This window comes from Drosophila albomicans, chromosome 2L (assembly GCF_009650485.2).
Source record: "Drosophila albomicans strain 15112-1751.03 chromosome 2L, ASM965048v2, whole genome shotgun sequence".
Taxonomy (NCBI): domain Eukaryota; kingdom Metazoa; phylum Arthropoda; class Insecta; order Diptera; family Drosophilidae; genus Drosophila; species Drosophila albomicans.
In genome coordinates this window covers 6,844,433-6,865,266 of record NC_047628.2, presented here as the reverse complement: position 1 = coordinate 6,865,266, position 20,834 = coordinate 6,844,433, and the positions used below count along the sequence as shown (strand labels likewise).

General features: G+C 37.4%; 2 protein-coding genes across 5 annotated transcripts; one reads left to right on the top strand and one right to left on the bottom strand.

Annotated features, from left to right (window-relative positions):
• The first annotated feature begins 304 nt into the window (after positions 1–304).
• LOC117564755 (activating transcription factor of chaperone) lies at positions 305–10,815 on the top strand. Of its 3 annotated transcripts, none has more exons than XM_052003210.1 (5): positions 305–474; positions 1,478–1,759; positions 1,820–1,930; positions 9,326–9,567; positions 9,640–10,815. In XM_052003210.1, the coding sequence occupies exons 2-5, from the start codon at positions 1,615–1,617 to the stop codon at positions 10,249–10,251; spliced, it is 1,110 nt and encodes a 369-aa protein (XP_051859170.1). In that variant the 5' UTR covers positions 305–474; positions 1,478–1,614; the 3' UTR covers positions 10,252–10,815. The 3 variants fall into 3 exon arrangements, with proteins under 3 accessions (XP_051859170.1, XP_051859169.1, XP_051859171.1); XM_052003209.1 differs by having other exon boundaries at positions 306–474; positions 9,637–10,815; XM_052003211.1 differs by lacking the exons at positions 305–474; positions 1,478–1,759; positions 1,820–1,930 and adding an exon at positions 5,692–5,916 and having other exon boundaries at positions 9,637–10,815.
• An 8,011-nt stretch (positions 10,816–18,826) lies between these two features.
• Positions 18,827–19,681, bottom strand: LOC117564551 (uncharacterized). Of its 2 annotated transcripts, none has more exons than XM_034243377.2 (2): positions 19,574–19,681; positions 18,827–19,514 (listed from the first exon to the last, which is right to left on the bottom strand). In XM_034243377.2, exons 1-2 carry the CDS (start codon positions 19,659–19,661, stop codon positions 19,072–19,074), a joined length of 531 nt encoding a protein of 176 aa, XP_034099268.2. In that variant the 5' UTR covers positions 19,662–19,681; the 3' UTR covers positions 18,827–19,071. The 2 variants fall into 2 exon arrangements, with proteins under 2 accessions (XP_034099268.2, XP_051858112.1); XM_052002152.1 differs by having other exon boundaries at positions 18,827–19,511; positions 19,574–19,666.
• Positions 19,682–20,834: the final 1,153 nt, after the last annotated feature.

Genomic DNA, 20,834 nt, shown 5'->3' with positions numbered 1-20,834 from the left:
AAGTGCGTGACAGCCAGATGTGGGTACATTTGCCAAACAAAAGCTACTTGTTACGAACTTAACGAAACATACGTAAACACGGATCAGCTGTTTGCAATTCAGCCCTGGGCTTGCATATGACAATTATGTTTTTAATTAAGTTATTGCTAATACATGCAAACTACAATAAACATGTCACGTTTAGAACATAACATATAAATAATAAACTGTCTTTAAAGCGACAAAATAAAATCAATCAATTATAGTATTTGTTGGTATATTTTTGGTATTAAATGAAACTTGGCGAGTGGTCACGCTGCTCATACTTCATTATCGTTCCAAATGAAACGCAAAAAGGTCCAATTATTTTTTTCAATAAAGTTTTTTGCATTTATATGGACATAAAAATGGCTCTATAGTTTGCGCGCAAGCAAAACAACAAGCACTTACAGTGCCCCAACACACAAAAGTTATGAAAATGTTTAAAACAAAATTGTAAGTACTATTTAACAATTTCAACGGTTCACCAGTTCGTATATGCGTGTGTGTATTTCGCAATGGCGCATTCACATACACTGCAAACGCGCGTTGCATATTGGGATTTATTGTCATTGTGTGTGTGAGTGAGACACTCAGTTGAATTGGCAATTCATGGTAACGTGGCAGAAAGACAGTGGCAACCATTTGGGGCATGCAACAACCACCAAAACAGTTAACTGGAGAAACTAAATTGGCTGATGCAATCGCCTTGCGAATTGAGTAACCTCTTGTTGGCTTCTGCTTGCCACAGGCTGCAACACGTGCAACGTCAAGTGAATCATTCTTCTCTTTTCTGCTGTCTCTCTCTTAAATCAAGATCGAAATTGACGTAAACTGAGAGCAGAGCAAAAGTCTAGAATTGTTTATTTGAACATCAGTGTTGCTTACTTTAACTTCCAAGAAAACAAGCTAAAAAATGTCTAGCTTTTTTATCAATTATCTAAAAAATAGAAACCTTTTAAGTGAAAAATACTTCTTTTGGCATCTTTAAATGTTTAATTCTATTCTTGAATTGGGAATCGTTAAAAGTTTTTTTTTTTCATTTCATTTGAAGTTTCAATTTATCAGTAGCTGAAATTACGTTATAAATACAGAATACAGAAATGAAAAGAAAATAATATTTAAAAAAAAAATAGCTAAATGTGGCGTGAAACGAGCTAATTTTGTCAACACTACTGCGCACATGTCCAAAATATTAATATTATCGCATTGCCTCTTTTTATTCAACATTTTTATGTGGAAAGTGTTTAATAAAATGTTAAGAGGGGAAAGAATCTATTATCAGCAGCCTGCGTCACTCAAAAGTGCAGTTATTTGAATGAATTGTAAAATTATTAATCATTTGCCGCCAGTTACAGGTACAGTGCAGGTCAATCAAATAGTGCCTTGTAATCGTCGCTAATAGAAGACATTTATAATATATACTTATGTATTTTTCTTTTTTTATTTGTTTATTTAGTGCCACCATGGCGTCCTCACAACAACATACACAGCAAGAACAACCAGCGTTCATCACATATTTCGCACCGGATTCAATATATTGCACATCAAGTTTAGATTCCGATTTTGAACAATACAACAACAAGAACATTGACAATGGAAAGTTTAGATTTACCCAAGGAATTGTATTGGGATCTCAAGCTGGAGCCGGCTTCGCCACCAACAACTGTGGCCAGCGAGCTCTTCTCGCTTGATGAGCCAACAGTCGCCACTTTTCTGTATGACGATAACTTTGCACATGGTAAGTTAATAAAATTATCAATTTATATTTATATACTAAATGAATGTCTATTTATTGCAGGCATTTCTATAATGAGCGACGATGAGGCGGAGAGCTTGCAAGAAGCTGTCTCCATGGAGTTGCTTAGTGGCGAAGATTTGGTTGTGGAGTTTCTTGACCTGAAGGATGAAGGCAAGTTAATGGTGACATAGCACATTCATAGATAAGATTAAATGTATCATAAATATTGGCATAATTGAAGCGTGTAGGCATGATAGAAGGGCAAACAAAAGTAGCAAGCAATGAAATATCAGTTGTAAATTGTTTAAATTATAAGTACTAAACTGATTCAGTGATTGGTTATGCCTATATTACAAAATAACTAATTTTGCTAATAGATTTAAAATAGCTTACAGCACAGCTTTACAACTTTCGGTAGTCACTATAAAAATTCAATTATTAAATTTGAATACATCGATTGATTTGAAAGAAATAACGTATTAAAAGATATAATACGCGCTTAAAGACGAATCTTTGATTATATTGTCTACCAAGTTCAATTTGTAAACTCTGAACTTTGAACGTCTGAAAAACGCAGACAAACAATACGAACTGATGCTTAGCCTGATCTTGTTTATTGATTCACGCTGAAAAACATTTGAATGTTTAAATTTTTATGAATTTACTGTATACTACTTCCAACTTAGCTATAACCTGTTTAGGTCTTGTGCGCGTAACTTTGTAGGAAAAATTTGAATTCTTTAATATCGAATGAAAAAAACTTAAAAGTTATAGAAATTCAATGATATATTTTGAAAAACTGGATTATTATATAATTATCATTTCTCAAGGGTGGTATGAAATTGAATTTAAATTAATTTTGAATTTCACAAAATGCAAACTTTTTTAGCCAGACCTTTTTGTTGTTTATCTGCTCTCTTAACTGATTAGTTATCAAAATCATGAACAGTCTGCAGGTTTTTGTTTTTTGTTCGACAGCTGAGTGTCAGAGTGCAGTTGACAAACCGGTTTGTTTGTTTTTGTTTTTTTTTTATATATATATTTTGTTGTGGAATTTAGTGTGCTTGTTTCGCTTATTGTGTCTGGCATTGTCAAAAGCGTAATTATGGCTTATAAACGTGGTCAGCAGTCACTACATAATGTTCACAATGTTGTAGAGCGGCTCTTAAAAATTATACTCTGGTTTTTCTGCTTTTTCACTGTGGAACTGATCACGTATCGATCTGCAGCTCTCCAAGCCGACAAATCTACGATCACAATTAGAGAGTCAAAACTATTGAGCCTCTCTCTAAGAATTCGGAACTAACAAATTAAGTTGAAGGTCGTTGTAAACCAGAAACTATCATTTAACCCGAGGAGAAACCTTTAGAGTTCCGCTTCAGAGAGAAAGACAGAGCAAAGGTTCAAGGATTTATCAGTTGGTCAGATCAATGAACCAGTTGATCTTTGTTTGACGATCACAATCTGATTTGCATATGGAAATTTTATGTGATCTTTGAGCAATAATTAAATAATTTTTGGGCTCGGATTTAAATTGACAGGAAATTGCAATTTGTAATTTCTTTGTTTTAAATTTAACTCTTTCTTTTGGGACGTGCCCCCCATTTTCGCATCAACATCAACAACAAAAAACAGCGCTTGTCTGACTTCTTTTTGGGCTTGGTCTGTTGTCATCATTGCAGGCTCCTCATAACAAGTATATGGGGAGCAGCTGGTGCATACAGCTTTCATCTCTGAAAAGATTGAGAGACCGAAGCTTTATATAGGGCGCTGTCATTGAACTCCGCAGCTTGTCGCTTGTTATGAAGTGCAGCTGATCGTGAGCGAAGGAAAAATCAACTCTACTAATAATGGAATACTACAATACAATATCTGCTTGATTTAACCTTTTGCTATGGACGACAGGTCAATTGTATATATTTAAATTGCTTGCGAGGTGAGGTGAGGCGAGTTCAATGAACGTCATCGTCGTGTCGTTTCATTGGGGTCTCTCCCCGCGGCGATCAACGATGTTTATTTGTTATAAATAATCATTTAAAGGCCTATCAACATTTTGGGAGTGATGGAAAGAATATTCACAGACCTGTTGGGTTACTTTTCACATGTATTTATTAAAATTATTGATAATGCTCAGTTGCTCAATAGTAGAGATTAAAGCTCATGCTCTCTGATCGGTTGGACAGTGGAACTGCAGTTGATTTAAAACAATTTCCTAAATCGTTCATTTGATTTTAAATGTTCGCGTTATGAAGAATACGGTAAAACAAATTGCTTTGTTAATAGTATCACAAACAATAATACTTATATTTTATTACGCAAGATTCCAAGTTATTTTCGATGTCATTGGGACAGTATACATTTAATTTTAGCTATATATCTACAGTATATCATTGGAAGATCGCTTTCACTCTTGTTTATTTTTCCAATTGTATAGCACCAATACAATGGCGCCTGTCAAATTGTGAATGGTGTCGACTGTCTGTCATCCACTGTGCCAAGTCCGTTGGCTTTGGAGCTTCGGTGTCGGATTCGGCTCCGGCTTCAGCTTCGGGTTTGGGTTCGGGTTTGCAAGCGATTGCTGCCGCTGATATCGTCACATGCTGTAGAGATTGATCTTATTGCAGGGCTTGTTGTCTCCTCTCCCACACACAAACTCACACAGTCACAACTGCTCTCTCTCTCCTCACGCGTGCTCTTTTTCGCGGTGGTGTTCGTTGACTTGTTCAGAGCAAAAACCGTGCGCGCTCTGTGAACAATGCTCAGTACAAATTGTTACTCTGACGCGTGTGCTCGACTAAAAACTCGGCTTTGGTTTCAGCTTGTCCAACAACAACAACAACTACTATAATAACAGCTAAAACTGGAAGACAAAGAAACTGCCTTCAAGCGAAAAATAAATAACAAATAAAACGAAAAAGACAAAAAGCAAAAAGAAAAAAACCAAAACAACTACAACAAGCAAGACCCACGTCTTTGCGTTTTGAAACGCGCAAAAACGTTAAACGGAAAATAACGCTGAAAAATAATTGAATCGGAATTGATTTGGTGTTTAATACCAGAGAGAAAGAGAAAGAGCGAGCAAGCAAATCAAGGCAAGGTGCAAGCGTGCACTAGTGCTTGCCGAACTGTAACTTGAACAGTGACCGCCAAACTGTACTCGAGCCTGCATTTTGCCATTCGCAATTCGCAACGGCGCCAAACAAAACGAAACGCGTGCGTTTGAGGCGATCATTTCGATCTAACTATATGTAGCTGATCAACGGAACCACATCGCATCTCTCTCTCCCTTTTCTCTCGACTATTTTCTCCCCCGGGCCTCTCGTCCACGTCCTGTTACTAAACTGTATCTAAGCTGGAGCATCGGTTTCAAAATTTCGGCCAGAATTCGATAGTGAGCGCACAGGACTTTGTGAGCATGATACCACACTGTGGATACCGTTACATGTGGAACCGTGAAATTGTGATCAATTCGCAAAAGTTGGTGAAGCGACGTTAAACGGCTTAATCGTCTCATCGCAGCTGCCTCTGCTAACCACGACTCCCAAAGTATTTGCGGCAGCAGTTGACCAGAAACATACCCATATACAAAACTACATCCAATTGCAATTTCAATTCCCCCCCGCCCACATAAAAACAGCACCTACACATATAATAATAAGCACATTCAATTGAAAAACTTTTACTTTGTGCCTTTTTGCGCTTATTATTATTATTATTGTTATTAACTTGGCAAAAAACGCGTGTTTTGCCACAGCCGTTACCAATTTATTTTTTGTTTTTGATACCCGTTCAAAATTCGCTGTGATTTTTAATTTTAACAGGTTATCGCGCCTGTCATAATCTCTCTTTTTCTTTGTATAATTTTTTAAATACATATCTTTAAAGTCGCATCTCGTTAATCTAGCAGTTTTAGATATTTAGACACTTAAAGTTTTAGTTTTAACGTTTTTCCACGTTATATGTTTAGTTTGCCTTTTACGCTTTCAGCGTTTATTTACACTTAATTTATAGGGTTAATATTTCCACTCCCCCTTTTTCCGTTATTGCCACTTGTTTTTTACGCATTTTTCATTGAAATTTGATATCATTTTTCTGAATCTGAGTCGCTGCTGCCGCAACTATGAGCAGTTATAATATATTTATGCAACAAGCCTATGGTTAGTATATTTAAATATGCATTAGTTGGATAACTAGTTTATTGTTATGTCAATAAGAACCCAAAGCAGGAAAGGGAACTATAAATATGATATATCGATCTTAAAACATCCGTTTCATCTTAACTTGAATAAGAATTCAAAAGATGAATAATATATGTATCAGAAGTAGTTACAATTCAATTATCAAATATAGATATGACATGATATTCTTCATCATATGGATTGGATATTTCTTACACACTTGGAGTCTTCAATATTTTCTTAAAGTTTCTTCGTAACTGAGCAAAGTCTGGCTGGGTATTAAAGATGACTTTCCGGTCGGGCGGGTTTAGCATGCTGCGTACTTCTCTTTATTTTATTTTGTTGTTTTTGTTTTTTATTGATTTCCATTTGCAGCGATTGGCTCGCTTTCTGTTTAGTATTTATAAAATTCATTTGCATTTTATGAGTGACTCTGTCTCTCCGATTGGACGCGCCCTTTCCAAATATTTGCAAATTGCTGCGAACAATGCAAAGCCAAATAAATATTATATTTGTCTGTCTACTGATAAGTTTTGGCTATTTCGGATTTATTCGGCGTCTCAATTTTTCCAAGCTGCGATAAGAGTTTACAATCGTTTTTTTTTTTTAAATACTTTCTATGACCTTGACCTACTAAAAATATGCAGACAGTTTCAACCGAGAAACGCAGTTTGTTTATTTACTCATAAATAAACGATGTGATGGAAAACCCCTTCTCTTTTCTTACGTGGGGATTTATGGGAAATTTGTAAATGTAAAAATCACAACAATTTCTTATTTAAGCTACTGTTGTTTTTCTAGGCAAACTGCTGATCTGTTGTGTTGTTAGCATTTTCTAAGCATACTTATTAGAACCACCAAGGTTGTTTTTAATCATGCCCCCATTAAATATTAATATATTACTTTACAAAAAAAAAAAGTATTCCGAACGATAGTGTCGAATGGCATTGCTTCGCTTCCCTCTCTCAGCAGCCGTTCTATTTGTTATTCACAATGGCAACTTTGTTTGCATTAATCTCTGAATTGTTTGTCTAGCTTTCCACGCTGCAGCTGACTTTCAACTGCAACTGCAAATTGCGTTGTATGCAGAAAAAAAAAATGTAGGACAAACTGCCTAGAGACAGCACGTAACTTAGTATATTAATGATTGCTGCTCGCTTCATCAATATCAAATAACTATCAGAGTACTTTACAAATATATTTATTGATTCTAAGTAGGAGTTCATAAGAGTTGACTTCACTTAATTGCACGTTGTCTGATTTACGTCAAATCAATGAAAGTTTGTGATCATTGGGTTGAAATGACAATTAGTATAAAATAATTGTAATTGACCAAACTGTTTAAACTTTAACAAATTAACGATTATTTTTGGTATTGCTACTGTTTTTTGTATGAAACAATCCCTTAGCCATCTAAGCAATATCAATCATATGATAAAAACCTGGAGTGTTCTCTTGAGTTTTGGGAAGCCAAAAATTGAGAATACCGTGATTGCGAAACTATATTCGACGAATTTGTGCCAAAATTATCAGGACTTTTTTTTTCAAGAAATGGAACGTTTGGAACGATTTGGCTTTAAGTAGGCTCAAATTGTTTTCACAAATTCTGCTAATATTCCGATCATTTCATTAAGGTTTCAACCGACGATTTTTGAGCACTAAATCCTTCACTTTTTGATGTGTTAGTTATTTGTTGACGTTGATGGAGCGTTCCAAGTCATCAACACATTCCCGATCCTCTTTGCAATCTTTGTACCACTTTGTAGTCACTTTTCTGCCACATGGTACAATTACTGAAAGCCTTCCGCAATATCCGAAATTTAATTTTTGAAAGTAAAATTTCATGGTAACATACTTCTGTGCTTAATTAAATCAGAAATGTTGAGTCCACAAATTCTAAATTCAACTGACATTAGTACAAATGAATATTTTACATGTAAATATAATTATTGTAAAACATTTTTAATGACATGTTATCCAAGATGCTGAATAGCTATTGTAATTTATTTTCATTTGTTTTAAATACTTTGATTACGTCTGTTGTAGAGTAAAACTATTGACTGCATATCTAATCAACACCCTGAACAGGTCGTTAAACCGGAGTGCGCCCTTAGCAACAAATCAATTAATAATCAACTATACATATATAACTGTCATTCTTTAGCTATGCTGACAAGACATTTGCCCACATTCAATTGGCAACAAGACCAATCCAAAGTGTGCCCTTAACTGTTCTGCATCTATGTAAATTTATTGACAACAAAGTAAAGTATCTTACAGCTTTCCAAATGTCTAGCGAGAAACACACTTCGACACCCATTTGCATTATACTTGCAATATGTCTATATATTGTGGGCGCGCCCAATTGAAACGCTTGCGAGTGTCTATTGAATTGTATTATAAATTGAAACTAGATTTTTATGTAAATCAATTGAGAGTGTCGTTGCAATTGCTCTGTTTATACACCTAATATATATTGTATATCGGAGGGGAACGTGTTATGTTAATGGAGACCAAAGTGCTTAGGAGAATGCGACCCAGCCCAAGGTGTTTAATGTGCCAACTGTTGAGTCCAGCAGGTGTGCAGACGAAGGTCATCATTGCTCTCTCTCACTCTGCGGACTGGAACTGGAACTGCACTTGGTAACTGGCTCTGGGGATATTGCTGATAACCTTTGACAACCGTTAGCGTTGTGTGTGCGCTTTTTTTTTTTTGCTTGACGTTGCTGCTGCTGCTGCTATTCAATTGAGAAGAGGCAACCAAATAATCAAATCGGCGACATGGCAGCGACTGATTTCAATATTTGTCGTCTCTCTTAAAATTTAGAATCAATAAATTGAATTGAAGCAAAACAATCACAGCTGAAAATGTGCCACAATCAATATGCAAATGTTTACTATATGCTGCCGCTGTTTTGCTGGTCCAGGCGTCCTTCACTTCAATGGAAATCAGTTTGAATTGATAATATATAGAACAACAACAGTTCTAATCATATGTACGACGTAGTTGTTGTCATTGTTAGTGCTGTTGCCGTTGCTGTTGCTTTTGCTGGTACAGCCATGCAACAGATGTAGCAGAAGAATTGAAAACAAGTGGAAGTCTGTAGTAAATTAACATCGATATGCCAATCATAGAAACAATAAATCGTTTATGATAACTTTAGCATTGTAACGCATTTACTTACGTAAATGATAAGGTTTTGCAATAGAAATTGTTATTATATAACTTTCAATCTTACCATAAATAGTAGTGGAATCTTTTTAGATAGCTTCAAGTTTGTTATGAATTTACTTACATATGCGATAGAATAGTAATTCAAGTTTACTAAGAGAAATTCCCTTTACCCATTTCTATAATAATTAATTGAAAACCTTTGCCTTTTTTCAGAGTGCCTACTAGACCAAAAGGCGCCGCACTACATCGAGTATGAGACAGCAAGCTTCCCACAGCACCTTGATGTGGTGTCGCAGGCTCTACTTCCCATAACTAAAGGACAGGTCGCGGAATTCCAACACTGCGATGCTTCGTTCACTTTGCAGCAGCTGACCCCGCCTCAGTCGCCGCCTCAATTTAATGCGTACCAACAACAACAGCAACAGCAGGAACTCGTCAAAGAGGAGCAGAAGGTGGTAAGTCAACATTGGAGATTTACTTGCCAAAAGTTGTCTTCTATATATATTTGTTCTTCTCAACATTAGCAGCCCTATGTCGCGGATGTCGCTGCAGCCCCAACGGCAGTGGTCGCTCCGGCCTATAGTTTCACCAACAACTGGACGCCAGTGAACGACAACGTTCGCGAAGCTCAGCTTGTCGACGACATTGTCAACATGCGGGCCAAGGAGCTGGAGCTGCCCACCAACTGGCAGCTGTACAACGATGACTGCGAATCACAAGCGTCGTCATCGATGGGCAGCAGCAGCAGCAACAGTGACACCAGCGTCACTGGCAGCAGCGTTGCGGATGCGGATGAAGAGTGGCTGCCAGAGATGAGCAGCAACTCGCCGGCGCATACCATCGAGGAGGAGCAATCACCATCTGCATCACCCAGCAGCAGCTCGGGCAGTGCCAAGAAACGAACTCGCACCTACGGACGCGGAGTGGAGGATCGTAAGATTAGAAAAAAGGAGCAGAACAAGAACGCCGCTACGCGTTATCGCCAGAAGAAGAAGATCGAAATGGAGCACGTGCTGGGCGAAGAGCAGGAACTGGTGCAGGCCAATGAGGAGTTGCGTCGCACACTCTCCGAGCGTCGCAATGAATCGCGATATTTGCGTCAGTTGATACGCGAGTTTTACGAGGGCCGCAAGAAATAGAAATAGAAAAAAGCTGCTGCCGTCTGCTTTAAACCTTTAAGTTCAAAATTTCACCTTAGTTTAATGCCTTTTGCAAAGTTATCGTTATCGTTATCGTCACGTTGTAAATCCCTTCCACCCTTCCCAACTATACATACTCTTTATTTTTTGCCCAACAATCTGCACAAATGCAAAACCAAACAACATCCAGCCAACAGCAGTCTGTCCTGGCCAGCATTTTGGCACTTATGACAAGTTGCCCCACAAGCAACTTCGACTCCTCTTTTGCCAGTGCTGGCCGAGGACAACCCAACATCATTCCATGCCGCACAGGCCAATGGTCACCCATTGGGTACCAGATTTTATCAATAAAAAAAATATATACGAAAACCTTTTTAAATCATATCATCAGCATGAAACAAAACCCTGTGCGGTGACTGCTGTTTTTAAAGAATTTTTATTAGCATTTGCTGCAGATCTTTTGACAATTGTAAATTAATGAATTTTATATTAACAATAAACGTTATACAGCATACTTATTATCAATGTATCAGTAATAAACTTAAAGGGTTTTCAAAAATGCAATTGCTTTTTTTTATTTTTTAAAAAGGGGGAACATTATTAACAAAAATAGAGGAATTCTGAATGTTTTGAGTTTTAGTAATTCGAAAAAGTTGAGTTGACTAGTTTTGGATAGAAGCATAATATAAAATGTTTGCCAATAGCAAAATCTGTCCTTTGAATTGAAGTATTACCATACTACAATTACCAGATTATAATATGTGTTAAAATATTTTTATACTCGCTACCCATCGGGTAGAAAAGTATTATAAATTTGCATCTCCGACCCTTTGTATGGGGAAAAACGCTTACTACAGGTTTAAGTTGCTTTTGACTGACAATCTGGTATATTTTGTACTTTATGGTATATTTTAAATCTAGTTGAATAGTATTTTCGGTATAATTTAAAAATAATACTGCACTTTTATTTAGAATGGTTTGCGGGTATCTCACAGTCCAGCACACTCGACTGTAGCTTTCTTACTTGTTTACTGTATTTTTTGTATCTAAACTTTTTAACAATGAAAGTAATAATTACTAATAGAGCAGTTAAGTAGTTGTAAAACAAAGATGCGTTGTTGTCTTCGAGTGTGTCATTATTTAAAATACCCTTCGCAAAATGTCAGTTTGTATCGTTAAAATTATGTTAAAGAAGAAAAAATTACAAATAGTTTTAAAATTTGAATACTCACTGACAATGCGAGTTTTCATTAATAGTTTGATAGTGGAAATTACAATTTGAGTGAGTAAAAGGAAGTTTATCTTTAGAAAGTTAATATTAAAGTATTGTAGAGCATTCATACATTCATTGAGAATATGTTTAAGCACTTTCCCATATGAGTGTAAAAAAGTTTGCTTAATCAATTTGCAGTCAACAACGTTTTCAAGCAGCTCACTTCCGCCCAACGACAAGCACACGCGTCGCTGTGACGTTGGGGATTTATAATCGGATTATGATTATGTCTATGAGGAAGTTATTAGCCATGGATGCCTTGTTAGTATACAGAGACACTGAAAACTTGTGTTCATCACCAGAAGTATGTGCGTCACAAGGTGCATCGAGAGAGCGTCAATTAATTGAAAAAATTGAGGGTCGACATCATGCCAAGGGTCGGAGGCGATGGAGATTGATGCAGTCAGTCAGTGCCAAAAGCGAATTCGAATCCGAAACTGAATTACGGTGGCCAAAACAACAGCAAGACAATTTCTCAATGTTGGATTCTGGTATTCTTGGTGTGCCTGACTTTGGGATTTGCGCGCCAAGGCGCATTTGACTGATGAGATGGCGACGTGAGCCACAAGTTGACTTCTTGTTGTTTCCCAGATGCTTTTGGCCTTTGGCAGTGACTGCGGCTGCGACTGCGACTGCGACATCGACGTCGCTTCGGTCGCCATTTTCACTACTAAACTAAATTTTCCACATCGTTAATTTATATTAATATGATTTCTGTGTCAACGGTCGACGCGCTGCCGCCCATGTCTAGCAGCGTTCGCGTTCTCGTCCTCGTCCTTCCTCTATTCATTCTCTTTCTCGCTTCCTCTCGTTTGACGCTCTCCCGCCGTGTGTGCGTGTGTGTGTGTGTCTCACCGAGGGCTGCTGCAGCTTCAGAAAGAGCTACACACACCGAGCGACACGACACCCATGGAGGTCGCCGCGTCGCCGTCGCAATGTTTATCTAAATTGTTATTTTTCACACTCACGCAGTTCAATGAATTTGTGAAAATTACGTTTGGGACTTTGTGTTTGCTCATCGACCTCGCCGCGGCTCTTCGCTTGGCGCTTGCTTGGCTTTCTCTCTGGCCGCCCGGAACAGGAGGGCTCTCTAGACTGTGACTGTGTGAGTGTGTGTGTGAGACTGCGACTTTAAGCATGTATTGGCATCAAATTCAATTTGCCTCCATTGTGTTAATCCTGTTATTAGCCCGCCTCGTCGTCAACGCACGCCAATCCTTTTTTCGTCCATTCTTAAACGCCGCATCGATCGACTAGCGAACTTTCATTTCAAGTACTTCAATCACGCTTAAGCACACGCAAAGTAAACTGAAAGGCTTTTCGCCTAGGCGCTGAATAAATTAGAATCTATTGAGAGATTGTTACGATATCTGCACCTGAAGCAGCTGCAGATCGTGATTATTCATTTGATTAACTGCGGAGTATCCTTGACTTTTCGATACCCTATTGATAAGAAAATTAAATGGTTTTCTATATTTTTATTAGTAAATAATAATTTGTTGGTCTTTCATTTAATAGTAGATATGTATGGTCTTTCATTTAATAGTAGATATGTATTAATTATAGTATTTAATCCAATATGCTAATTAACAACAACGTTTTTGTCTATCTCTCAAATATGACTGTTAATCACAAAAACTTTAACTAGAAACAATAACACACACCACAATAAGCATCTAATTTCATTTAAGTCTACAAATATACTAAAGTAGATAGAAACTCAAAAAAATTAATGTGAATATGTTTTTTAAATATTTCAAATTTGCAATTTATTACTCATTTTATCATTATTATTTTTCATACTCAAATTAAAATTTTAGGATAGATTAGAAATTAGCCTAAAAGATTTTTCTTTTAAATAAGTTCATTTAAAACTATATTTAAACTATATTAAAGGATAGTTTTGAATAGAATTTTCGTATTATCTTAAATAAGTTTAACACAAAAGTAGTTAAAAAAAGTAAGTTAAGGCTAAACTTTTATAGAAATGTTCCAAATGCTGCTCCAAATAATCATTTTATCATTTATAAAAAAATAGTATTGATTTCAACAGATTTCTTTTGTAGACTTCAATGCGTTTAATTTTAAATTCAACTTCTATTTTTAATTTTTGTTTTTCTGCTGTCTATTGTTGAGATCCCCGCTGTGCTTTGCCAGGAGTATTTGCCAATCTCTATAAATAGCAAACGAAAATAATGTCTAATCCTACTTAGCTGCCCCGTCTGCATATATTCGCAAATATTATATGTACGTATATATCGATAGTCGAATGTACGTGGCATGTTGTGGAATCAACCCTTAGGTTTAACAGGTCGAGTTTGGGTTTCATTTGCGAGGTGTAAAGTTTTTCAATTGAATTGAAATCGGCCCGCATTGACTCAAGAGGAGGAGAAGGCAAGTGTACCCCGTTTATTCATGTTGTTTACATATTATTTAAGTTTATTTTTATTAGTCGGTCGAAAAGTGCAAATGGAAATGTATGTGAAAACTGTTTGGCCTGCGGGCCAAGATAAAGAATGGGTCATGACGGGTGTACATATGTGTGTGTGATAAGATAAGCAAAAAATCAAACAGTTGGCTTTTATTTTTGTCGAGGGAAAAAAGCAGCGAGCATAAAAATCGTGTGTAATGGAAATTTGTTTTGTGCACTTCCATTTTTGGTTAAATGAATTGAATTCGCCACTTTGGCTTCGTTCCCCACTCTATTCTTCTACTCCTCTTTCTTCTTCTCCTCCTTCTCGTTTGACCGTTTATGGACTCTCTTTGCTTTTGTGGTCTGCGATAATTAGAAGATCTGACGCTGAAATGTTGCCTCATGTGGTGCTAAACCAATTTGTGTGGTCTGTAATTATATAAGTATGTTTCGCATCTTTGAGATACATGCGTGTATCTATAGTTCTTTTCCGCACTTCCGTCATATTTTGCGGTAATAAAATTTACACTAATGGACGCATAATACATTTAGCTAAGAGATCTCCAGCTATGACTCATACTGAACTCAAGTGTACTTGTTACGACTCTTCATCACTCCACTCCACTCCACTCCACCCGAGCCATTAACAATTGGAAAAGCCGCAGAGCGACTGTGGCTCATGTGTTTATCTTTGTCGTATCTGGCATCAGAAAATGCAAATCCGATTGTTCCTCATTAACATGCCAAGGGTTAACTTCATGTCGTTCTCATTATGACATTGTTAAATGTTATGAAAAGAGTGTCATGTTTTTTTTTTCGAACCCCTCCCACAATTCAGCTCATATTTCCCCAACACATTGATGATTCCTTGGATGTATTGCCGCCTCCTTGGCGTCGCTGCTGACTTTGGTGACTTGCAAATTAAGTCCACCGAGGGTTGCCCACTGGCGTCCATTTACAGGCACCGCCAACAGCTTCATCGCTGACTTCTAATTGTGTTTTAAAGTGTTCCAAATGCTGCTTGTGCTACTGCCCAGGCATTATCTGGGGAATGGCTGAGTGATGCGGGGTGGGCGGGGGTCATCCTTTGACTACCACGCTTGGTTCACTTACAGGCCATTTGGCATTTGATTTAGCTCGGCCGCTTGGTCATTTGATGCCTAATTAAATTTAACGATGACGTTGATTTCTTCTACGCTTTTAATCTCAACACCCGTTCCACTGTACTATGGGCTGAATGCTTTAATTTTCTTAGTTATTATTAATTACTATATTTCTTAATGTGGTTTAATTGGTCTGACACTATTTAAATAAATTATATATACTTTAATTTTTATTTATAACAAATCCAATTCTAAATTTTTTTTATTTACGAAGAGAACTCTATTTTATAACACCTTACACTATATATTTTATATTGCATTGTTTTGGATGATTTTGAAGAAAAAAATTAAACATCTTCAGCAACTATGATATTTAGCATAAGAACATGGGAATGATCTTTCGATCACATAGAGACTTTGTAGGAAAATACATGAATATTATCCAAAATAAGCAGAAAAAAACTTGTTTTCACTTTTTCACTTTGAAATGAAGAATGTTCATTCAACCACATAAGGATAGATAAGTAACTTCTATGATAAAATCATTAGTTACTCTACAAATAAATGGATCACGTCTAGATTTTTTGCCTATCTTAAAGGCAGACCAACTACAAATTGAGAATGTGCCCATGGTGCAAGAGGCTTCATTTTACATGTCGGTGTGAGAGCAATCGAATGAACTCCCAGTGGATAGATGATGAAAATTGTAATGAATTCGAGAACGAATAATATGTGACTGTTCAATTTCGTTTCCTAATATAATATTCAGTTTCTCCAAATCAAACAAAAAGTTGTAGAAACGTAGCGTGAATTTAACTTAAACAGATCAGTTTGATGATAAGAATGAGTATATTAAGAGTTTTAAAATAAAATGTAAATGACTATTTAAATGTATTTTATTTGATTATATTATTAAAGTGATGTATTTACAATTAAAAAAATATATATTGATCGACTTGTAGTTACAAATTGTTCACAGAAATTAATTTAAATTCAGAGTTTTCGATGATACTAAAGCTGCTTCAATTGAAAAGCAATGAGATTCTTTAACTGCCTGCAATTTTCACTCGCACGCTCTCAATTTATATTTATATCTATCTATATTGCTCTTATTTGTAGTGGTAGACTTTATCAGACACAAAATCGAATGCAATTTCACGGCTATTTGAACGGGAGCTTGACAAAAAAAAAGTTGCGATTGCGAATAATGCAATAAATGAGCGCAATTTTCAATTTGAAAACCAGCTGAGGCACAAAACCGGGAAAGGCGTCTCTCATTTCCCATAGAATTCCAGTTTTCACCAGCGTTGCATGCGCCGCATGAAATGTGCAATGTGCAATGTGCAATGTCCTTTTTAAGCCTTAAGTGCATACACAAAAGTCCTGGGCCGTGCATTCAACGCCGTGAAGTATGCAGCATGCAACATGCGCTAGATGCAACAATTAGCGGTTGTTGCTGTTGCCTCAGCTCGACTAGCATTCTCTTTCGCTTAGCATGCACATCCCTTTGACATTTACATGTTGTACGTGACATTTGGGCAATTGCCTGTACAATTGTTTTCAAGTGGTTGGCAGTAAAGAGAGAGAGAGAGAGAGAGATAGAGAGGGAAAGGACGCTGACAAGTTAGGAGCTGCCGTAGGCGAAGCTTGACAAATGTGCATTTAATTAGCAAGTGCGTGGATTCATTTTTCATTTCGCTGATTTGTTGATTTGTTGTCGCTTGACATTCAAAGGCTTCAACACACACACACACACCCCATCATCGTCGTCATCCGGCTCATCATCTATAACATCCTCTTCATCCAGATCATGTATCATCAAGCGAACGAGCGTCACTTGAATCCTTAGAAAAATCAAAAACAATTAAAGTTTGTTCAAGAAAAACAAAACTCATTCAGCGCACACTCTCTCTCACACACACACACTCACTGCATCAGACATTCCAACATGTGTGTAAACATGTCCCTTGTCCCCTTTCTTCTCCTCTTACGCGATAGAACCACAGGGAAAGATAACGTTGCCTACTTTTGTGCGCTCGCCAACGCAAACAACTTTTTGCGTGACGTCTGACGTTCCTCCCCTAACCCCTCTTTCCTCACTCAGCTCATCATCCGCTCTCTATCTCTGCTTCCCCCTTGAACACGCCCTACTTTCCACTCACCTTCTCCTGTCATCGATCAACCTAACGATAACTAAATTTGTACATTTGGTGCAAATGTAAATAGATTGTTGCTGGATTTGTCTATACGCGTGTGTGTGTGTGTATGTGTGTATGCCTTTGTATGAGTGTGTGCATAAGTGTGCCGGGTGATTAACGGGTGGCTTGGCCGGGGCTGTAAGTCTGCGTCTTCTTCTGTATTCCAGCAGCGGCGTCGCTCGTTTGGGGCGTCGGTTTTTGCGGGCTGGTCGAAGCGGCGCCAGTCAGCCGCCAAGCAACCCAATGCTCAAGCCTCAGCTGCCTGTGTGTCTCATCCCAAAAAGCACAAATTAAAATATGCATTGGTGTTTGCTATACCCAGCAATAAGAATGCGCATTGGGTAATCGCAGCGTGCATCAGAAAGCGTAGAAAGAAGAAAAATAAAAAATTGTTTGTCTTGAATTAAAAATCCTATTTTTCATAAGTAACGTTCATCTTTTATTTTAAGTTTTTGTAAAGTCCCAACAATGGATATCTCTTATATCTATCAATTCGACTAATGATCCTTTTACTAGCTGTTCTTCTGAAGGGCGTGATTACAATGAGGAATGGCCTTGAAGCTTCAATGAAAGCAACATTGTACATATATCAGAGCAAAGTTAGTTAAAATGTAAAGTTCCCTATTGATTCCGTTCCATAAAAAGAAAAAGAACTATTGAAAGATAAATGTAATATTTTATCTTAAAAGTTGTAAGCAATCTGGCGGAATATTTTATCAATTATATAATTTAATCATAAATGTCAATATGCAGGTGCCACTAAATCTTCTGCTATTTTTAAGCAGATTATTTGCACATTTCGAAAACTGTTTACTACTTATGACCCTCTGCAAGTTGTGGAAAGATTAGAACAAGCCGTAATCTATGCCATCGTCAGACCTCCTACGGGAAAAGGTTTCAGAAACAGGCCTAAGTATTGACAGCACGAAGAACTGCGACTCATTTACATAACAGCAACAATCAGGTGCAGGCCAGGTGGCAACTGGATAATGCGCCATCAATAACAATTATAGGCGAGCCATCAAAGGCAGCCTTTTCGACGTCAGAGTGTCCAAGCCAGGATATTCCAATTAATGCTGCTTCATTGAACGCAGTAGCAAAACTAAATCCGCGAGTGGGAGACGAAGAGAGCCACGAGTCGGGCGGCGTAATTTAAATGCTAATTTCTGAAGACCTTTTCAAGGTGCGAGCTGCAATGAATTTTTCTACTAACATTTTCATAATCACAAATCAAGCGGAAGGTGTCAAATAAAAACTTTGATTACATTTACATTGTAAAGCAGTCGAGTCGCGAGGCATGTTCATTTGCAAGGGGTACAACATGGCGTATGCGTATTATTTGCTCATGGCATACATACGAGTATATGTATAACATATTTTTAAACAACTCGCAACAACTTTTTAATGACACCAATTAGCAGCTCTTGCCATATACATCGAGCTCGAATTGCTGTCCATAAGCTGCTCGTTCTCTTTGCCTTGGTTGCCTTTTTGGCTTAAGTCAAATGTGGGCTATAAATTCGCCCGTTGCCACTGTGTAAATAATAATTATTTCTGTAAGCTTTTCAGTCGCAACGATATGCTTGAAGGGGTTTGAGTAAATATCAAGACTTTATATTTATATCTACGCAAACGCAATGACATTAAAGTGAATATAATTTAGTTACGAGAACTCTGATAAATATCTGACAATTTTGTATACAAGTCAAGCTTATATCTGCCGGTCATATAACGCCCAAATTTCGTATGCACAATATTGCGACCTTATATAAACGTCAAATAAAGCCGCCCTCGCTCTTGTGTCAAGGTATTGTCTCGAGTGTATATTAATTATTAACGTTTGTATCGTATGCAACTCTGTTTTCCATAACGACCCCTGATCATTGTGTTTATGTCAACACCCAAATTCATGTGCGTCTTATAGTTAACAGGCTCTGTTAATGGTTTCTTCCTTTGGACCCAACTTATCGGCTGTCGTAGCTCCTCCACGCTTTGATCCATTTTAATTCCGCATTTTCCCATGTGCTTGGTAAACATTAGTGGCTTGTGAACTCTATCGTATGGATCGCGATAGTAATCACGAAAGTTCTGGCATTCCAGATAAAATGCATCAATCCTATCCACTTCTGCATAGTCCACAATCGGCAGTCCAATGCGTGGAACAAATCCCAATACTCCACGCCGCTCGACATTGGATCTCTGGGCTACGGTGACCATATCAACTTCGGGTATTTTATCTAACAACATCTTGATGCCTAATAGAACGTTACTTTCTACTACAAAATGGTGCAAAATATGTAAATCTAATTTTATAAAATAAGAAAATTATACTCACAAATATGTGATTCGATTTTGACAACAATTGTTGATTGTAAACAGTCGAGAAGAAAATATTTGTGACAGGAGTACCAATGCAATAACATTTTATTTTACTTTAAGCTATTATATACACAGCTAGTCAAAATTATTTACACAAGGTGAGTTTTAGTGCGAGTGGGGAGAAGTGTCTGAAATCTTTTAATGTTGCAAAGTCAAACCTATGCAAGGCCAGATTAAAGAATAAATTTAAGAAATAACTGTTCTAGCTAATAAGCAGATGCTTATTAGTTTTCAAAAGTATTTACACGCGTTTTGTTTCCAACAGAAGTATTTACACAACATTTTCCCCCACCCACTTTCGTCACTTTCCCGTAAATCAATAAAAATCGAATAAGAAGTGTAATTTTGAAGCTATAGTCTTTATGATTCCTGAAAATTGGGTTGCGATCAGATAAAAATTGTAAAAGTTATTTATTTAATACTTTTGTATTAAAACGCTGACTCACTTAACGTGCAAAAAAGAATTAGGGCTTAATTTTAATATTTAAATGTAAAAAATTTTAAAACATAAAAAATCTAGGCGTAATAAGTTAAAGTAATAAAGAATTAATGAAACAATAGAAAAAGGTAATTCGTATTTTTAAGAAATATAAATTTGTATGTATTGATCAGGAAACGATCCATAGCCGCAAAATCGTCCCTAAGGATTGCCGCAACAGGCAATCTGGGTCTGCTAGGCTATGGTCACAGCGCCATTGGTAGGGAGACTAGTAGAGACCTGGACTATACTATCCCCCTTACCAGTACTGACCATATTAAAACAATATTCTTGGAACCGGACTTCTGGCGGGAAGGGTGATGCATTCCCGAAGCCCTCAACCTCTTCACCGACGGGTCGAAGATGGATGATGGTGTCGGAGCGGCCGTATACTGCCCGGACCCGGTCTCCAAACATTCCTATAAACTCCCAGACAACTGCAGCATCTTCCAGGCGGAAGTTTTCGCCATTGGCAAGGCTGCCAAATTGGCTCGGGGTTTACAGTGTAATCATAACTCTATTAACATCTTTGTTGACAGCCAGGCTGCAATAAGATCAATATACTCTGATGTGGTCAAGTCCAAAGTTGTCCTGGACAGCAGAAGAGCAATAGAGTCGCTGAACGGATCTGCGGTCGTGCGTATCTATTGGATCCCAAGCCACCAGGGCATCGATGGCAACGAGATCGCAGACTCTCTCGCCAAAGAGGGAGTGGGGCTCGATGTCGGTAACATGTGCA

Excerpts from the sequence above, each read along its gene's own strand:
- LOC117564755 (XM_052003209.1), top strand. The coding sequence starts at position 1,615 with ATGGAAAGTTTAGATTTACCCAAGGAATTGTATTGGGATCTCAAGCTG. Across the intron at positions 1,760-1,819 it reads TGACGATAACTTTGCACATG|GCATTTCTATAATGAGCGAC; the intron begins GTAAGTTAATAA and ends TATTTATTGCAG. Across the intron at positions 1,931-9,325 it reads TCTTGACCTGAAGGATGAAG|AGTGCCTACTAGACCAAAAG; the intron begins GCAAGTTAATGG and ends GCCTTTTTTCAG.
- LOC117564551 (XM_034243377.2), bottom strand. The coding sequence starts at position 19,661 with ATGTTATTGCATTGGTACTCCTGTCACAAATATTTTCTTCTCGACTGT. Across the intron at positions 19,515-19,573 it reads CAAAATCGAATCACATATTT|TAGAAAGTAACGTTCTATTA; the intron begins GTGAGTATAATT and ends ACCATTTTGTAG.